Here is an 18,387-nt window from a genome sequence, read left to right on the forward strand (position 1 = left end):
TGTTTTTGGCACAGGGACATGGGGATTTTGGAATGTGACCTGTTCCAAACTGCCCAAGATACTGCAGCAACACCCATTGGCTCCAGGCTGCCAGTCACAAGGACTTTACGCTAGCAGGCAGGCAACCTGTTTTACAGCTGCAAAGGAGGACTGACTGCTCCTCTGATAATCAGAGACTGGAGGAGTCATTTCCAGAAAATTCATAGAAATGGGAAGCCTGGGGCTCTGGGCTGGGGGGGAAGGCTAAGTGGGGGAGGCTCTGGCTGTGGGGGTTGGTAGGAGATGATGCCAGAGTGGGTGGCAGTGGCTAGAGGCCCTGGCTGGAGGGATCCTGGGGCGGGGGGGGGGGGTTGTGTCTCTGAGTGGGAAATAGGGGGGTGGGGGTGGAAGGGATCGAATTGGTAGCCCAGGTGGAGTCCCTGGTGCGGTGGGGGGGAGTGCAGTGCTGGGGGCCTGGTGGAGGCTGGAGAAGGGGTTGGGGAGCCCATGGGGCGCCTGGCTATGGGGGGGGGTGTACAGGGACCCGGAGGGGCTAATGCTCCGGACGTGGGAGGCACGCACAAAAGCAGGCCGCGACTCGAGCCGGCCTTGCAGCACCCCACCCACGTGCTGCCAACCCAGCCGGACTCTCTTCCGGTCCATAGCCACGCCCCTTCCGCCCTCAGCCGTACCAATGACGGACGCGAGCGCTGGCCAATCCACACCCGGCGTGCTGGCGCCTGATTCACTCCGGCCGCCGCCCGAGGGCGACCTGACGTCACGCGCCACCCTTCCCTCAGCGTCGATGTCACCGGTAGGAGCCGGGCGCAGGCGGCCAATGGGAGCGCGGCCGGGGGATGGGCGGCCAATGGGAGTGCGGCCGAGGGGTGGGGCCAGCGGCGCAGTTATAAGAGCTGGCGAGGCGGGTGGGGGTAGGATCCTGCCCAGGATGTCTGCGAGTCTGGAGAGCCGGTGAGTGTGTGCGCGCCACTCGGCTAGGCCTCACTCCACTAGGCCACACCACGGCCCCGCGGGGAGGGACGCACCAAGCGACTGTCGCCGCGTTCTATTCTTGGCGCGCGCGGCGTAGCCATTCTGGGGGCGGGGATGTGGGAGAATCTATTACAGGAAGGAGCCTTCCACGCCATGGGTAGTGCCATCTGCTTTAGTGGGGGTCATGAGCCCATTCTAGAAAAGTAGAAGCCTCGTCTGTATGGAACGGAGGGATCTAGAAAGTCGGGAGGGGTGGAAGGGTGAGTCCATTTCACCCACAGGGGGCGCGGACGGAACCAACCTGCGAGGGGTAGGGACGAATGCTTGACATTGTTGCCTATTGGGAGGCGGTAGGACAGATCCATCCCCCGCCCGAGAAGAGGGAGCGCGATGCCATTTTGAGACGGTGGGAAATCCGGCAGGCGGCCTATTCCCGGGGGGAGCCATCTCATTCTGCAGTGGGGCGGAATCTAGAGCCTGGGCGAGTCCATTATAATACTTTCGGGGAGGCCTACGTTTTCGAGCCCCCCTGGGTGGGACGCGGATCGGTTTCTCCCGGGCGGATCCATGCGCGCGGGGGCTAGGGACCGCCAATGGACGAGTCCATTCCGTGATCTCCCTTTCCGGCGGAGCCTATTCTCTGCCTGAGTTGGGGGGAGCAATGGACGAGTCCATCTTTTCCCCGTGGTGGGGGGCGGGAGAAGAGACCGCTGGGAGAGCCCATTGTCCTTCTACTGCGCGCGGCATCCGGGGAACGCGGCGGTGACGTCAGACTAGCCCGCCAATGGTATGGGGTGGCGGGGGCGGGCCTTCCGATGCGAGACCTGAGCCGCACGTGGAACGGCCTGGGCTGGGCTCGTGGGGAGGGGCTGCTTCCGGCTCCGACTTGACAGGGCCTGCGGGGGAAGGGAGAGGTGGGCCCGGGGCCTATACGGGTACTGGGGGTGTCTCAATCGCCCCCTCGGGTGGAGGAGGGGTCCCAGGCAGCAGTGGGGGTGGGCCCCCCCGCGCTTTGGGGTGGGGGCTAAGATGGGCGAGGGGTCCTGGTCATGTGAGGGGATGAAGCGTCTGGGCATGTTGAATAGCAGGATACCCCTCCCCAGCCTGGCCGAGGATTGGGTGGGGGGCAGTGTCCAGTTCTCACTTGTCATCCTGCCTGTCCCACTTCTAATCCCCAGCCTCTTGCCTCCTTTCCAGATCTAGAGACAATGGCCCCGAGGGAATGGACCCCGATGGCATCATTGAGGTGGGCCTGGGATGCGTGCCAGCACGGGTCTAACTCGTGACATCACTGGGGTGTTTTGGGGTGAGGGCAGGGTTCATTGTCTCCCTGTGAGGGAGAATGAGCCTCTGGTTAGGCCAGTGGGGGTGGGCTGTAGGTGCAGGGTAGGCTAAGCTGCCTTCTGGTGGTCACTAGAGATTTGGTGGTACCCAGGAGATTAGTTTAGTTTGGGGGGCTAACTAGGAGAACAGCAGGCTCATTATCTTCCTGCAAAGTCCTTCTCCTCTGTAGAGACAGGAGTTGTGGGGGGAGGAGCAATGACCAGTTCAGGGAGCTGCTCAGGTAACTTGGGGGGAGCACTATTAACCCTTTCTCCTCCAGAGCAACTGGAATGAGATCGTGGACAGCTTTGACGATATGAACCTGTCGGAGTCCCTGCTGCGGGGAATCTATGCCTATGGGTTTGAAAAGCCTTCCGCTATCCAGCAGCGAGCCATCCTTCCTTGTATCAAGGGTGAGTTGGCGCCTCACAAATGGGGAGGTTACATCCAAATGGGAGACTGTTGGTGGAGTAGGGTTGAGTGGGAAATGCTGGATGAACTCTTCCCCTCCCCTGCTAATGGGCAAAGAGGCATCTGGTTGAAGGCATGGCTCTTAAATCTAATAGGGGAAAAGTGGGGAGTCCCTATTCATCCCTGCACAGTATCCTGGGTGGTGGCTGTTGCTGGTTCATGCTGGGGGCACATGACTATTGGAACTTCAGTACTGGGTGGTTGAACTGTGAAATGCAGTCATCTCTAGGGCGGGGTGGCTGGTTACACCAGGATCCCTCAGCTAGCGCCGTGATGCAGCCACCTCTGGGGTTGGCTGGCTGGTTATATAGGAATTCCTGGCTGGGTGTCAATATGCTGCAATATCTGAGGCAGAGCAGCAGGCTACACAGCAGGGGTCGGGAAACTTTTGGGTTGGGGCCATTTGCCCACAGAAATGTCAGGGGCAGCCCACAAATGAGAAGTGTTTATATTTAAAAAAAAAAACCACAACACCCTGCACTGATGTGGCCTCTAAGAAGACAGACATGCTCCACCATGCTCTCACACACCAGAGCTTGAGGGGGAGGGGGGTCTAGTAAATCCAGCCCGAGGGCGGGGGGGCAGCAGCCTGGAGTGCCAGTGTAGGTTCCCCAATGGGGGTGGGGAGGTGCTGAACCTCAAGGTCCGGATCAAGGCAAGCCGGAAGCCTGAGGTTCCCCATCTGATACACAGGCATCCTGGGGCAGGTGCTGACCAGTGCCTCTCATCTCCCTTAGGTTATGATGTGATCGCGCAAGCTCAGTCTGGCACTGGGAAGACTGCCACCTTCGCCATTTCTATCCTCCAGCAGATCGAGCTGGACCTGAAGGCGACCCAAGCCTTGGTACTGGCCCCAACCCGGGAGTTGGCCCAGCAGGTGAGTTGGCTGGCAGCCCTTAACCCCCCCTCCCTCCCCTTCATTTAATGAAGCAAAGCAGTCCAGTAACACCTAATGGAGACATTGATGGTGACTCATCCTGGGAATTCTGACTCTCCCCATGTTTCCTCTCATTCCGTGTCTGTCTGTCTGTCTCCTCCCCCCCATGGAATTGGACCTCCCTTGCTACCTGGGCAGAGGCGCGTCTGGTTGGTGGCGCAGCTCTTAAATCTAGCAGGGGCAGAGTGACGTGCCCCTATTCATCCCAGCACAGTTGCCTTGGCAGTGGCTGTCGCTGGTTCATGCTGGGGGCACAAGGCTATTGAGGTCCTCGGTACCAACTGCTTAGATGCCTGCATCTGTGGACAAGGTAGTTGGTAATTAGGATCCTCTTGCCTACTGCCAGAGATGCCTCTGCAGCAAGGCCTGGCACTCTGGCTGCTCACTGTTGCTTCCTCATTGCAGATCCAGAAGGTCGTGATGGCCTTGGGGGACTACATGGGGGCTTCGTGCCATGCTTGTATTGGGGGCACCAATGTCCGGGCTGAGGTGCAGAAGCTGCAGATGGAAGCACCCCACATCATTGTGGGGACTCCAGGCCGAGTCTTCGACATGTTGAACAGGCGATACCTATGTAAGTGGTGGTGCTTGTGGGGGAAGGACAGTCCTTTCTTCACATGGGTGGGGGTGGACCTGCCCCATGCCTGTTCAGTGATGATTTCCCCCATGCGTGTCAGCTGATCCCAGTGCTTCCTTGTGCTTCTGCTTGGCGTTCTGCCTGCAGGCTGCCCGTCTGGGTCTGGCACAGGGTTTCTGGGCATGATCAGAGCCCTCTGACTGAGAACAGCATCTTTTGTTCTTGATCCCTGGGGAACCAACTACTACTCACCCCCAACATGCAACCCCTGCCCACATATTCTTGGTCAGGCTGACAGCCTCCCCACCCTCTCCCGGCAGCACCCAAATTCATTAAGATGTTCGTGCTGGATGAGGCCGATGAAATGTTGAGCCGTGGATTTAAGGACCAGATCTACGACATATTCCAGAAGCTGAGCGGGAACACCCAGGTGGGCTGGGAGCCCGGGATGGGAGGGTGATCTAGAATCAGAAACTACTCAATCCAGAATGCGGGGGCGGGGGGGGAGAAGTGATTCAGGATTGGACTCTCTGGCGGCGAGTCTCAGTGGAGGGCAGGGAGAGAATGGGATTAGGAGGGATCTAAAGCAGTGATATTCCTGGGGGTTCTAGGCTAGCCACACACTAGCTAGTCCATGGCTAGCTCCACTACTGAATCCACCCCACCCATGGTTCTAAACTAATTGCTCTTCCCCCTCCCAACTCCCCCAAAACAAGGTTGAACTGGCTACGCGAGACGAGTAGTGAGTCTACCAGGGAGAAAGAAAAACCTGGTGGTGATCAAGATTAGAGTTCTAGGTGAGCACCAAGAGGTCAAACCCACAGGGTGAGGAGTGGTGAAGTGGCAGAAAAAGCAGCTAACTAGGCCTATCTGTGGAGAGTTGAAGTCTGCTACACAGAACTTGAGACTGGTTGGAAAGGGATTTAGAATCCAGGAGCATAAGTTAGTGGGGCGCTGCAGATGCCAGTGGAGGAACTTAGAACCCAGGAAGCAGGGACAGATCACCAGGGGAGCAAGAACCACCAGTAAAAAAAGTCTTAAACGCAGAAAGGATTGGTAATCAGTGGGGAGCTAGAACTGCCAGTGGAGGAGTCTTGTCATTGGGGTGGTGGAGTCACAATAGTAGGATCTGGAGCCTGGGGAGCTGGCTAGTGGGGTGCTGGAGCCACCAGTAGAGGGATCTGCAGCTTGTGCAGTGTTTCTTAAACTGTGTTCCGTGGCGCACCGGTGTGCTGTGAGGCAGTCGGTGTGCTATGGAGAACAGAGTTCAAAATGGCCACCCTTAAAGGGGCAGGTAACACTTTTACTCCATAACTTACTCCATCCTCTGACCTTTTTTTCTTTTCCCTCACCAAAAAAAATCCTTGGTGTTCTCATTTTAAAAAAATTGCTTGGTGTTCCTCAGTCTTACAGTTAAGGAACACTGGCTTCGTGGGTAGGTGTATTAGTCAATGGGCCGGTAAACCACCAATAGAGTGGTCTAGAACCCAGGACGCAGGAGAGAGGGGGAGCTAGAGCAAGCTGGAACGCAGGGGAAATGCTCCAGTTGTGACAGCTCAGATAGGATCTTGGGTGAGGAAGGTGGGCAGCTTCACCTCTCACTCCCATGTCCTGTCCTTCTCTCCCCTCCCCCCAGGTGGTGCTCCTGTCAGCCACCATGCCCATGGATGTACTAGAAGTGACCAAGAAGTTCATGCGGGACCCGATCCGCATCTTGGTGAAGAAGGAGGAGTTGACCTTGGAGGGCATCCGGCAGTTCTACATCAACGTCGAGAGAGAGGTGTGGGGGGAGGGGAAGCCAAGATGCCTGGGTTCTATTCCCACTCTAGCTGCATGGTCGTGGATTTATGGAGGAGCCCTGCCATGGCTCCTCCCCAGTGTGCCCCATGCAAGAGCAGTCATCCCCCCTGAACCATGGCCTCCCCTAATGTCAGAGTGAGGTCCCTGAAATGGGGAGTACAGCTATGTTGGGGGTAGTTCTGGCCACTGTGTTTTGGTGTCTGCAGGCCCTGCTGGAGGGGGGGAAGGGGATTGTCAGCTGCAGGCCTAACCCTTGTTGGGCAAACCTCCCTCTCCCCAGGAATGGAAACTGGACACACTATGTGATCTCTATGAGACCCTGACCATCACCCAGGCTGTCATATTTATCAACACTCGCCGGAAGGTTGACTGGCTGACCGAGAAGATGCATGCCCGGGACTTCACCGTCTCTGCCATGGTATAGCTGGTCCGGGTGGGGTGGTTCTCTCTCCAGCTCTGGTGGGGGCTGGTGTCAGAGCAGGGTGGCTAGGAGTCAGGATTCCTGGGTGCTGTCCCTGGTTTCAGGGGTGGTAGTATAAAGCAGGGCCAGAATGCCTGGGTTCTAATCCCACTCCGGCAGCATGGGTCTGGATTTATGGAAGGGTACCCCATAGCTCCTCCATAGTGTACCCCATGCAAGAGTAGATGGCCCTCCTGAACCATGGCCGTCCCAGTGCCTGTGGGTCCTGGACTCAAATGGGGGGCACAGCTATTTGCAGGGGCTGCCTGGCTGGGGGTGGGGCAGAGTTGGGAAGCAGGACTCCTGGGTTCTGTCCCTTTCCCTTTCAGTGGCTGACAGTGCAAGATTCCCCAGGAAGGGGGCTGTGGGTTGCCCCACAGATCAGGGAGGGAGATGTGAGGAACACCCCTCCCCATAGGACTGCATTAGCTACTAATGACTTTTCCTGTTCCCCCAGCACGGAGACATGGACCAAAAGGAACGTGACGTGATCATGCGTGAATTCCGCTCTGGCTCCAGCCGGGTCCTCATCACCACTGACTTACTGGTGAGATTTGGGTGGGGCTGGAGATGTGGAGTTAAATGTTCCCCAACTTCTGGTACAGGGGAGGGGCACAAGTGATAGGCATGGTAACTTGGGGTGGTGGGAGGAGTTATAAGCACAGGAATTGGGAGGGAACTGGGGAGATCAGCCCACCTAAAATGGCTGCCATCACATGACAGCAGCCATCTTAGGTGTCAGCAAACCCCAGTGTCATGGGCACCTCCCACCCAAGGAGATTCCCTCTCCTCCCAGCCTCCCCATGCTGTGTGTGGAATGTAGCTCCTTGGAAAACCAAGATGGGGCTGCTCCCCACAGGAGGCATCCCCACCTGGGGCCTCAGTTGTGGCATGGCAGCCCACATTCTTATGATGGGTGCTGCCCATGTGCAGGTGTGGAGTCTGAGAACTGGCTGCCTTTTCTTCCCCAGGCCCGTGGCATTGATGTGCAGCAGGTTTCGCTTGTTATCAACTATGATCTACCCACCAACCGGGAGAACTACATCCACAGGTATCAGTGGGGTAGGGGAGGGGGTGTTTCTGGGCCCCTCCCAGTGCCAGGGAGAGAACCAGGAGTCCTGGCTCCCAGCCTCCTGCTCTAACCCAGTGTTTCTCAATCTTTTATAAAGTACCCCTTTTTTAAAAATACCCCATTACCTACAGTTTTCAGACACACCATTTTTTTCTACATTGTAACACATTTGTTTAAACTTAATTGTAACTAGGTGGGTGGTGAAATTGAGTGTAAAAGGTACAAAAATAAAACATTGTAAAACTTGAAACCAATTCAGCTTTCTCCAAATTTCAGTTGACATATCCCCAGACATCTCTCGAGTACCCCTAAGGTTACTTGTACCACTGGTTGAGACACGCTGGGGTGTAACCCACCAGCCCCCATTCCTCTCCCAGAGCTAGGGAGAGAACCCAGGAGTCTTGCTCTCATCCCTTCTCCCCTCCAGGATCGGCCGAGGGGGGCGTTTTGGCCGGAAAGGGGTGGCCATCAACATGGTGACCGAGGAGGACAAGCGCACCCTGCGTGACATAGAGACCTTCTACAACACCTCCATCGAGGAGATGCCCTTGAATGTGGCTGACCTGATCTGAGGGGGCTCCTGCAGTGGGCGCCTCAGGCGCTGCCCTGCGAGCCGCTGTCACACGCCGGCTCGGGAGACTTTTTTAATTTTCCGTTTTTTTGTTGTTTTGGGTTTTTTGTTTTTTGGCTTTTGAATAAATGTCACTTTTTGGAGGTGAAAAAAATCCAACTTTAGTGTTTTGTGGCATTTCTCTGTCTCTGTCCACTTCTCTCCTGCTACTGCTCACACCTGGAGGCCAGACCAGCAGGAACCAGGCCTCCAGGCTCTGAATTACTTCAGAGCAAGGTGGGAACCCTGGCATCCTGGCCAGTAGTTCACACCCTTGTTCCCTCATGTCACTCTAGTCTTGGAACCGGACTCCTGGCTTCTCCCCAGCTACATGGAACCCAGAAGTCCTAATTCAGGATCCCTCCTTAATTAGGAGGGGGAGGTGGGACCCAGGCATGCTGGCTTCCACTTCTGTTCCCAGTATTCACTAATTCCTCCCCCCCCCCCCACACACACACTCCCAGAACTGGAGCATTTAGTGGAATGGCAGGGTTCTAACCCCAGAATCCTGCTGTCCCTGCTCCCAAAGCTTGGGCAGTCCATTAACAAGCCCCCAGGCTATCACAACCCTGATCCTGGTGCTAAATCAAACTGCTTGTGAATTGGACCTACCTTAGGATTGGTAGCTCTGGGGTGTGGGGGGAGTCTCCAGATCAGTAGCCTCACAAACATGAAGCTAGAAATTTGTTCCTCCTCCAACCTGCGCTCCATTTTCCCCCATCCAACAAAATTGTTTGCGACCTTTTTACTTTTTTGTATAGTATTTATTGAAAGGAACCAAATAAAGATCTTGCAACATGGCAGCTGCTTTGGGTTGTGTTTGTAAAGGGAGAGTGACACACCCCCCTCTCGGGGCCTCAAGGCAGTTTGGCCAGGTCCTTCCCCATCCCAGCTGAGTGGAGGAATGTTGTGCTTTGTGTGGCTGATCTTCCAGTTAGTGTCAGTGGGATCCTGCTCCACTGTATGCATGAGGGGGTACTAATCACAGCAGTCTCCTCAACAGCTCCAAGAGGACTATTTTGCACTGCATGTTGCACCCTCTCCAATTTTTCCAGACTTTGGACTTGCTGGGGGGATGCCTACTAAGAGGGACCCCTCCCTTTTAGTCTCAGTTTCCTTGCTATTAAATGGAGATATGACCTTGTGTGAGGGCCCTGCAATCTGACTAAAATGCCTGTAGAAGTACAAGGGGTGACTGATACAAACAGTGGGATCTCAGCTGGGGTTGGACACATGAGGAAAGAGTGCACAAGCTGCTGCCCAAGACTCCCATGCTGTGTGGTGGTGGGGGAGTGAAGGGTGGCTAAGGGTTTGTTCCCCTGAGTCCGAGGCAGCTGTCCTATATACCTATTTTAACTTCCCTGGGCCTGAGCTGTCGGAGCAGGTGCTGTATCACTCCGGCAGCATCTCTGCCACATTACACCCAGGGCAGCATCTGGCTCTGTGCTTCCTAAACAGCAGATAATGGTTGGGTCTGTCCTCCTGTAGAGCCCTTCTGTATTTGCCCTGTTGGGCTAGTGCTCTTCTGGGTGCAATCCTGTTGCAGGGAGTTCTGCAGGTGAACTGGATTCCTGTTGAACTAGGTTGTCAGGGTGGTTTGGCAGTGAGTGGAACTAGCTTTACTTCCTTAGTTGACAACACCTGGGCTGTCACCAGCTTTACAACATAGAAGCCAGGCATCTGAGCCTTAAGCTAGGGAAAATGGATATTAGATCTTGGGGGCCATTAATTCTACTCCTTTATTTGCCTTAACTCTCCTACTGCTGTAACCTAGGATAGAGCAAGGCTCCTGTGTACCCTAGTGTCTGATCTGTTGGGCTTATTTATGAATGAATTGCCACAGCACCATGGATTCTGCAGATTGCTCATTCTTCTGTGGCTGGCTGGAAACATGACAGCAGGGAGATACAGTGGCAGAGTTTTCCCCAGGCATGAAAGGAAATATAAGCTAGGTGGGCAGGCTGCCCCCTGGTGGTGGTAGGATGAATGGCTCCCTCCTACTCAGGAGAAGACAGAGCTGACCCTGGCAAGAGGCAAGTTGTGCACTGGGGAGGGGCTCACGCTTCCACCCTGTGCTTTCCATAGGAAAACACATCCCTTGAATGGAAGCAAAGGCTGTCAGGTGTCTCTTAGCCTATGCTATCCAACTGCTTTCCCCAGCCACTGCTGCTCTCCCAGAGCCAGCAAAAGAACCCAGGGGTCTTGGCTCCCAGTACCAGCTGACAGGGCATAGTGAGTGCTCATGTGTGTTTACAGAGCAGAGTTGGTCTGACCCAGTTGGGCAGCTGGGACTCACCCAGCCTGCTCTGATGGCTGCACTGGGGGCCTGCACGCTGACAGGAGTCAGCCTAGAAGAGTTTGGGGTCTGGAACTGAACCTCACCTCAGACACCAGCTCAGTTCAAAAGTCAAGGTAATGTGCAACAAATTGAGAGAGAACCAGAGAGTCCTGGCTCCCAGCCCCCTCCCTGGCCTAGCACATGTGACCCATCATATGAAGGTCACAGGCCTACCCTGGGTTGCTGACTCAGCACCCTCCAAGCATCCTGATGGGGAAGTGAAAGCACTGATTCATCTCCCCCCAGGCTGCAGCCTGCAGCAGCTGGAGTTCCCTGCAACTGAGGAGCCCATACAACACACTATCCCACCTCCCCCACCTACAGCCCAGCCCTGGGGGCCCACCTGGCTGGATAACCCAGCCCCATGACCTGTGAGCATGTTTACTCAGACCAGATGAGGGATCACCGTGTAGCTGGTCACCTTGCCTCAGAGATGGCAGCATCTCGGGGGAGAGGATTTTTTATCTGTGCGTGAGGCCCATTTCCGTGTTATTGGTGGTGAGAGGCGGGAGAGCAGCCTTGGAAAGGGAACTGGTTTCGTTTCCTACAGTTTATCAGTGAAGCGCAGGACAGGAGGCAGAGGCAGCGAGACAGAGTGAGGGACAGACACTCCTCCTGTGGTCTCTTCACCATGAGCTCCCTGGGAACACTGCTGTTCTTTCTGGCAGGTTTGTGCTGGTCTTCTCTGTGGGTGAGAATAGGTGACACCATTCTAAGCTACTACACCCTACCCCTCCCACTCACCCAGAGCCAGGGCAAAAACCCAGGCATCCTGGCTTCCAGACTCACCTGCCCTAACCCACCAGCCCCCAACCAGAGCCAGGGAGAGAACCCAGGCGTCCTGGCTCCCAGACTCACCTGCCCTAACCCACCAGCCCCCAATCTCCTCCCACAGCTGGGGAGAGAACCCAGAACTCCCGGCTCCCCTCCCTTTCTTAACCACTAGTCCTCACTCCTCTCAGAACTAGGGAGAGAACCCAGGAGTTCTTGTTCACAGTCCACCCCCTGCCAACCCTCTGGACCTTGCTTGCTACCCATTGCTGGGATTAGAACCCAGGAGTCATTTAACCTTCTTCACGTCTGCTTGCTCTAGCGTTGTTTTGACACAACATTGGTTTTCTGTGAGGTTGGGGTGGGAAAGGAACATTTCCTGTCATTTGGCATGCATGGAACAGAATAGGTCAAAGGTGATGTTTAGGGTCTGAACTGCACCTTAAAGCTATTGACTATGGGGCTAACAAGGAAAAAAATGTCATGTTTTTGGCAACACAGGCCCTTAACATGTGAAAAGTTGTGGAGTTTTTTTTCCCTTTGGTTTTTGCATAGAAATCCCTTGAATTCTCAACAAAATTCCCACCTCACAAATTGAGTTTCCATGTAGTTGGGGTTTTTTGCCCAGTATTAGGCAGAAAATCATCCAGATCTTTGGGGCTCATTCAGCGTTCCTTCTAAGTTTTTCCATTTGTGTGAGGAATAAATTTTCTTTCGTGCTGTATGGATGTGTTCCACCACAAAGCATATGCTGCCTCTGCTGATCGGCTGGGCGGCATTGGACTCTCTCATGAATGGCAAACCAAGCTCTCAGCTTACAGGAAACACTGGGCTTGTTTGGGATTTGGAGTGGGAAAAAATACCCTCCCCCCCCCCACCTTTGGCACTAAAAAGATTGTTGTTTGGAAGGTTTGGGTGGGGAAAAGAAGCAGTGTCCTACAAATTGGACACAAAACATCAGAAAATATCACAGCCAAATGGATTTTTTTCTTTGCATTGAACCAAAGGTTAGAGTTACGCAATTCTGGCAGTAGAATCACTGAAATGGAGGGGGAGGGTCAGTTTTCTCAGTAATTTGCCTGTTGCAAATAACTTACACATTTGCTCTGATATGGGGACAAAAAGCTGAATTGCTTTGGATTGGGGTGAAAAAAAGGGGGATTTTGTTTCACTTTCCACAGCGGCACCAACTTAAGCAGGGGGAAATGTTCCTTTTCCTCAAAATGTGTGAAAAATGGGACAAGGAGAAAAGCTAATAAACACAGATGAATACTCCACTAAAAATACAGCCACGCCCACTGTGTCTGGCTAATACCCTGGGAACGATGGATTTGCAAACAGGGTTATTTCAACATTTTTCGGACAATCAAAAATATGTGGAATTGTCCTAAAAGTCCATTTATTTTTTGATCCAAACAGAAGTTGAAGAAAAGTGTAGTTTTCAGAGGTAACACCTCTGAAAAGTAATGATGATATCATCTGAAAAAACCTCACGGTTTTGGATTGGGTGGGCTGAGGAACATGTCAGGAAGGATTTGGGGAGGCACCTTGCCCTTGTCTTTCTTTCCCACATGAAACAAGTCCTGGCTTTTCAATTGGGATGTTAACTCTGTAGTGTAATGGGGGGAATCTTTCAGGAATCTTTCTTTCAGTGTCAGCTGAGATAGGGTCGCTTTCGAGGGCAGGATTTGAAAGCAAAATGTAATTGGGAGGCCCACATGTTTTGAAACATGGAGGATTGAATCTGGATTCTTAAGGCAGTGTTAAATCTGGACCCTAATGTGGCATCTTGAATGTATTCCCTATTAAGGTCAAGTTAAAAGATTGTGCCTGATGTTGGCATGGTGTACAGGGGGCAGTCAGATGGCAGAGTCTTTGGGATGAGAGAAATTATCCTTCTATATTTGCCACCTCCTGCAGCTGGATTAGCAATGTGCATGTTTACTTTGGACCCTCAGGATGGTGAAAGGGACACAACTAGCCAGGGTAGGAACATTGGTGTCCTTTGTTGAGCTTGGCGGTCTAATTTTCTACCTCCTTCCTCACCCGTCTAGTCTGCAGCTCCACCCTGCCCGGCAATGTGGCGCAAGAACTAACCACAGACCAGGAGCCCGGACTCCAGGGTCCCACACCAGACTCTGGGATTGAGGCTCCATGCGACAGCGACGGCTGCCCCCGCCATAAGAAATCAGCCACCCTTTTGCCATCCTTCACTAAAACCACCACTACCCGTCCCACCACCACCCATCGCACGACACGTCCCACCACCACCCACCGCACAACGCATCCCACCACCACCCACCGCACAACACATCCCACCACCACCCACCGCACAACGCATCACACCACTACCCATCCTGCTAATCACACCACGCCCCACCCCACAACACATCCCGCCAATCACACCACGCCCCGCCCCACAACACATCCCACCAATCACACCACGCCCCACCCCACAACACATCCCGCCAATCACACCACGCCCCACCCCACAACACATCCCGCCAATCACACCACGCCCCACCCCACAACACATCCCGCCAATCACACCACACCCCACACGACCCCGCACCTCACCACGGTGGCCCCGACTGTGTCCCCAGATGTGAAGGTAGGAGACTACCGGGTGATGAAGGAGAAGGAAGTCTGCCTGCGGATCCAGTCAGGCCTCCAGATACGAGTCGAGTACACAAACAGCTCCAAAACAAAGGTAAGAGGAAGCGGGGGACTAGTGGTCAAAGCCTGGATTCCTGGGTTCTCTCTCCAGCTCTGGGAGTTCAGGGATGGTGATACCAGGTCACCCCACTTCTCTGTCTCTTTTCCAGCTCTGGGGCACCTTTGCTGTCCAGCCAAACCAGACCAAAGTGTCAGGAAAATGCACCAATGACACCGCCACCATGCAGCTCAGCTTTGCCCAGGGCTTCCTAATCTTCACCTTCAAAAAGGTACTAGTGAGGGTTCAGCAAAGGGGTGCTTCCCCTTGACTGGCAGAACTGGCCCAAGGGAGTGCTGTGGGACAGGAATTGGTGTGTGTCGGGGGGGGGGGGGTTCAGTAGGAGGAGCTGTCCCCTGGAAGGCAGGACCGGCCCCAGGGCAGCGCAAGTGGGCACTGGGGGGGTTGTATGAAGCAGGCTGGGGGGGTTGTATGAACTGCTGTGCTCCACCCCAGAGGTGGCTGCATCTCCATGCTGGGCAGACTTAGGAGCATCCAAACTGCTCTGATCTCTTTTGTCTCCCCAGAATGAAACCCAAAAAACTTGCTACCTGAATGAGGTCCGAACCAACCTGAGCCTCCAGTTCCCTGGGGCTATGGGTGAGAAATAGGGTGGAGGCTAATGCGGGTGGGGGGGAATGATTAGGGTACATTTCCAGGGATTGGAGGTAAATTGGGGGGGCCAGGGGTGTGGGTGACCTTTGCAGTCTTGGGTGGGAGTTTGGAGTGACTTGGAGGACTGGGGAAGATTTGGGGGAGAGTTCAGGGTGATGGGGGTGAAGGTGATTGGGGGGTTGTAGTGACTTTCAGGGGCCAGTATATCTTTAGGGGGAGTTTAGGATGATGGAGGGCCCAGGGTGACTTTGTGGGGTTCAGTGTGGCTTTAGGGAGTGGGCATAACTTAGGGTGACAGTGGGCCTTCAGGGTGATTTTGGGGGCCCAGGGTGAATTTGGGGGAGTTTGTGTTGACTTTGGGGGCAAGTTCATAGTTTGCAGTGACTTTGGGAGGAGTTTCAGGGCACGTGTAGGCTTCATGGGAATATGGGGGGGAGATACTGGCTCAGGATCGAACTCTCATCTCTGCCTCCTGTGCCCAGAGAGGTACTTTGCAGCACAGAACAGCACCTTGCGGGAGTTTGAGGCTGGGCTGGGCCACTCGTACCAATGCAAGAACCGCAGCCTGGCGCTGAGCCCTGCCTTCCACCTCGACGCCCTGCAGGAGCAAGTCCAGGCCTTCGCACTGCACAGCGGCAACTTCGGGGAAGGTACCGCCCCGCGCAACTCTCCCTACTCCTGCACCTCCCCAGCCTGGCCCCCACAAGCCCATGTGGCTCCCTTTCCCAGGCCCCCAACTCAGCTCTCCTCCAGCCACCCTGCTTTGCCCCAATGGCTTCTCCTCTTGACCCCAGGCCTGCCCCCTTCCCCTCCTAGCTCTCCCAGTCTCCAGTTGTCCCATCTGCCCCCCATAGTTCTATTCAGCTTCCTCTCCCCAGCTCTCTGCCAGCCCGCTCCCCTCCCTTGTCCCCAGGCCTGACCTTCTACCCCTCACAGCTCCTGCAACCTCCCAGCTCTCCCACCCCATGCCTGCCCCACAGTTATTTTTAGCTCCCCACTCCTGGCCCTTCTGCCCTGGGTCTGTGGCACCACCCCTCTCCCCAGCTCACCCCTCAAGTCGGCTTTGCGTCCTTCCCCGGCCCCCTGCTTCAAATCTTCCTCAGCCCCCACTCTCCACTTTTCCTGCCACCGCTCCCCCTCTTGGCCCTGGGCCTGCCCCCCACCTCTGCCTGAGCCTGCTCCCTACTGCCCCATTTAGCTGTCTGCTCTCTGCTACCTCATCCCTATGCCTGTCCTCCATACTCACTTCTCCCCCCCACTTCCCATGGTCCTGGGGCTCCCCCACTCAGTTACCCCACCCCCCTACCAGGTCAATCCTCTAGCCCCCCAGTCCCAGGCCGGCATCCCACCCTGAATGCACTACGCTCCCCCATCCCAGCCACCCCAAAATCCCACTTCTCCCAGCTCTCTCCCCCCCGAATAGCCACATATCCACCCTCTTCCACCCATAACCTTCCTCACCCTTGGACCTCCCGCCCCCATAAGCCTCTCATCTTTCCCAGACTCCCATAATCCCCTGCCCAAGTCCTGCATCCCCATATCAGCTCTGTCCCCCGCATTCTCAGCCCTGCCTCTCCTCTCTTGCAGCTGAGCTGTGCCCAGATCAGCACAGCCTAGTGGTTCCCATCGTCATCGGGGTGGTTCTGCTGGTCCTCATCCTCATCGTGGTCATTGCCTACCTGCTGGGCCGGCGCAGAGCGCGGGGCGGCTACCAGACCATCTGAGGGGCCGAGACACTGAGGGAGGATGTGGGAGGAGGGAGTCTGGGGCCTGTCCCCTCTAGGGGGCACCAGGTCCTACTTGGCCCCAGGGCAGGGACTGCCTGGCTCAGGGGGACAAGGAATGGGGTGGGGAGCAAGATCCCAGATCTATGTATTTTATTTTATAGATTAAATAAATGAGGGGGTTTGCTAGTAAATATGGGTCCTGTCTGCATTGCAATGGGTTTACCTACCCCCTCCAAATATTCTCTCCCAGTAACCAGCCTGTGCAATAATAAACGGCTATTACAGCTAGCAGGACTAAGGAGATGCAGCCACCTCTGAGGCAGGGCAGCTGGTTACACAGGGGCCCCTTGCCTGGTGCAGAGATACAGCCCCAGGACAGTTATGCACAGCACCCTGCTGACCCCCATACCCCAGGGCAGTATCTTGGGGCCCTAGTCTGCAGGGAGCAGGGCCAGGATTCATCCCGGAATTGTCTTGAATTTATGAAGCTACATCCTGGCCCCAGAGGGTGCCCAGTCCCCTCACGGGGCAGGCCTTTGACACAGCTTCCTCTAGCAGGGCCTGGGTGTGGCTATGGCTCCCTGCTGACTCAGCTGTGTGCAGGAACAACTCCGCACAGCACCTAAGGGGAAGTCAGGGTGTCACAAGGCTGCTTGAGTCATGGCCGGCGAGGGACAAGGGATAGCAGCCTCAGACTAGGGATGTTAAATATCGGTTAATTGACTAGTCGATTAACCTCATGAATTCTTATCGGCAGGGCTTGCCAAGCAGCAGCGAGCCCTGCCTGCCAGCCGTGCGGTTCTGCGCTCTGCGCATGCGCAGATCGCTCTGTGCCGGCTCTTCCAGGTTGTAATCTATTCACCACGGGCAAGTAGATTACATTATTTGTCGAGCCCTGCTTATCGGTTAGTCAACTATTCTATAAGCCCCTGTCCAGGGGGAGGGGTCTGAGTGCCCGGACCCGGCGTGAGCTGGAGGTGGGCAGGGCTGCCTGCTCACCTGGCTCTTAATACACTTTAAATGCAGAACCAAAGTGGGGGTAGGCCCCAGACCCTGCACAAGCTGGGACTGAGCCAGGGTGCAGGCCAGCCTGCTAACAAATTTACTGTCAAAGGGTCGGGGGAAATGCATGTAGTCTACAGCATTAACCTTTGAGCTTTTGCTTATTGGTTTATCCACGATACTCATATCCCTACCTCAGACCACACCCTTTGCCATCAAGTCACGCCCCTTTCTAAGGTCAGTCATCAAACCACGCACCTTGACCCACAAGATACACCCTCTTCTAAATCCCATGACTCAGCCCTGCTCCCTGGATGAGGTCTCTCTTTAGTTCCACCCTACAGGGATCCCACTCCCCTAGTAGGCCTTTATACCACACCTCCTCTCAACAAATCACACCCATTTCTAAGATCCCAGGAGCAAGCCCGGCCCCCTTCCCAGAGTCCTTTGTTCAATCAGCCTTTCGGCAGAGAAGCCACACCCCAGGACCAGTGTTCCCTGGAGAGATTCAGGTGCTGCCCAGCTGATTAGCAGAGTGCCCGCAGCTGGCAGCATGTATTTCTACTGGTGGTGCACATATATGCATACCTTGGTGCACAGAACAACATTTACTCTGCACATGGATAGAAAAATGTAGAGGGAACATTGCCCATGGCCATATTGCTTTGTTAAGCCATGCCCCCTGGGCAAATTATGCCAATGTTATGGTTACGGTAAAGCCATGCCTCTTGCAAGATACCTGATAAGCCACACCTCCCTTGACAGTCAAGCCATGACCCTTTTGAGCTGACAGCCCTCAGCCCTTTTGATAAGCCACATCCCTTATTGAGCAAAGCCATTCCCCTTTTGGCATTTCTGCTGAGCCACGTCCTCTGGCACCCACGCCACACCCCTTTCTGGATCCAGTTGGCCAAAAACTACCCCGTGTGTCTTGCACATACCTGCTGGTGGGAGATGTTGGCATGGGGAAGAAGGTACCTAGGCAAACCTATGGGCATG

The 18,387-nt window shown here is 55.0% G+C and overlaps 2 protein-coding genes and 3 non-coding genes across 5 annotated transcripts; all 5 read left to right on the top strand.

Moving 5' to 3' along the window:
• The first annotated feature begins 843 nt into the window (after positions 1-843).
• On the top strand, positions 844-9,022 carry EIF4A1 (eukaryotic translation initiation factor 4A1). The gene is made up of 11 exons (XM_006112099.5): positions 844-951; positions 2,170-2,218; positions 2,576-2,708; positions 3,504-3,643; positions 4,109-4,277; positions 4,601-4,710; positions 5,917-6,060; positions 6,361-6,498; positions 6,998-7,087; positions 7,512-7,591; positions 8,040-9,022. The coding sequence occupies exons 1-11, from the start codon at positions 848-850 to the stop codon at positions 8,182-8,184; spliced, it is 1,302 nt and encodes a 433-aa protein (XP_006112161.2). The 5' UTR covers positions 844-847; the 3' UTR covers positions 8,185-9,022.
• On the top strand, positions 3,822-3,962 carry LOC112547017 (small nucleolar RNA SNORA48). Its single transcript, XR_003090752.1, has one exon. It is a non-coding gene; the product is annotated as a small nucleolar RNA SNORA48 (small nucleolar RNA).
• On the top strand, positions 4,350-4,488 carry LOC112547018 (small nucleolar RNA SNORD10). The gene has a single exon (XR_003090753.1). It is a non-coding gene; the product is annotated as a small nucleolar RNA SNORD10 (small nucleolar RNA).
• LOC112547014 (small nucleolar RNA SNORA42/SNORA80 family) lies at positions 6,660-6,791 on the top strand. The gene has a single exon (XR_003090751.3). It is a non-coding gene; the product is annotated as a small nucleolar RNA SNORA42/SNORA80 family (small nucleolar RNA).
• Positions 9,023-10,966: 1,944 nt separating the features above from the next.
• On the top strand, positions 10,967-16,577 carry CD68 (CD68 molecule). Its single transcript, XM_006112098.5, has 6 exons — positions 10,967-11,228; positions 13,386-14,041; positions 14,157-14,276; positions 14,572-14,644; positions 15,142-15,309; positions 16,247-16,577. Exons 1-6 carry the CDS (start codon positions 11,192-11,194, stop codon positions 16,381-16,383), a joined length of 1,191 nt encoding a protein of 396 aa, XP_006112160.3. The 5' UTR covers positions 10,967-11,191; the 3' UTR covers positions 16,384-16,577.
• Positions 16,578-18,387: the final 1,810 nt, after the last annotated feature.

This window comes from Pelodiscus sinensis, chromosome 22 (assembly GCF_052426305.1).
Source record: "Pelodiscus sinensis isolate ZL-2025 chromosome 22, ASM5242630v1, whole genome shotgun sequence".
NCBI classification, from domain to species: Eukaryota; Metazoa; Chordata; order Testudines; family Trionychidae; genus Pelodiscus; species Pelodiscus sinensis.

What these genes read in the sequence shown, in the direction of transcription:
- CD68 (XM_006112098.5), top strand. Translation starts at nt 11,192, where the DNA reads ATGAGCTCCCTGGGAACACTGCTGTTCTTTCTGGCAG. An exon ending in ACTGCTGTTCTTTCTGGCAG is followed by an intron (nt 11,229 to 13,385) that starts GTTTGTGCTGGT and finishes TCACCCGTCTAG; the next exon opens with TCTGCAGCTCCACCCTGCCC. An exon ending in TAATCTTCACCTTCAAAAAG is followed by an intron (nt 14,277 to 14,571) that starts GTACTAGTGAGG and finishes TTGTCTCCCCAG; the next exon opens with AATGAAACCCAAAAAACTTG.
- EIF4A1 (XM_006112099.5), top strand. Translation starts at nt 848, where the DNA reads ATGGGAGTGCGGCCGAGGGGTGGGGCCAGCGGCGCAGTTATAAGAGCT. An exon ending in ACCCCGATGGCATCATTGAG is followed by an intron (nt 2,219 to 2,575) that starts GTGGGCCTGGGA and finishes TTTCTCCTCCAG; the next exon opens with AGCAACTGGAATGAGATCGT. An exon ending in CCCGGGAGTTGGCCCAGCAG is followed by an intron (nt 3,644 to 4,108) that starts GTGAGTTGGCTG and finishes TCCTCATTGCAG; the next exon opens with ATCCAGAAGGTCGTGATGGC.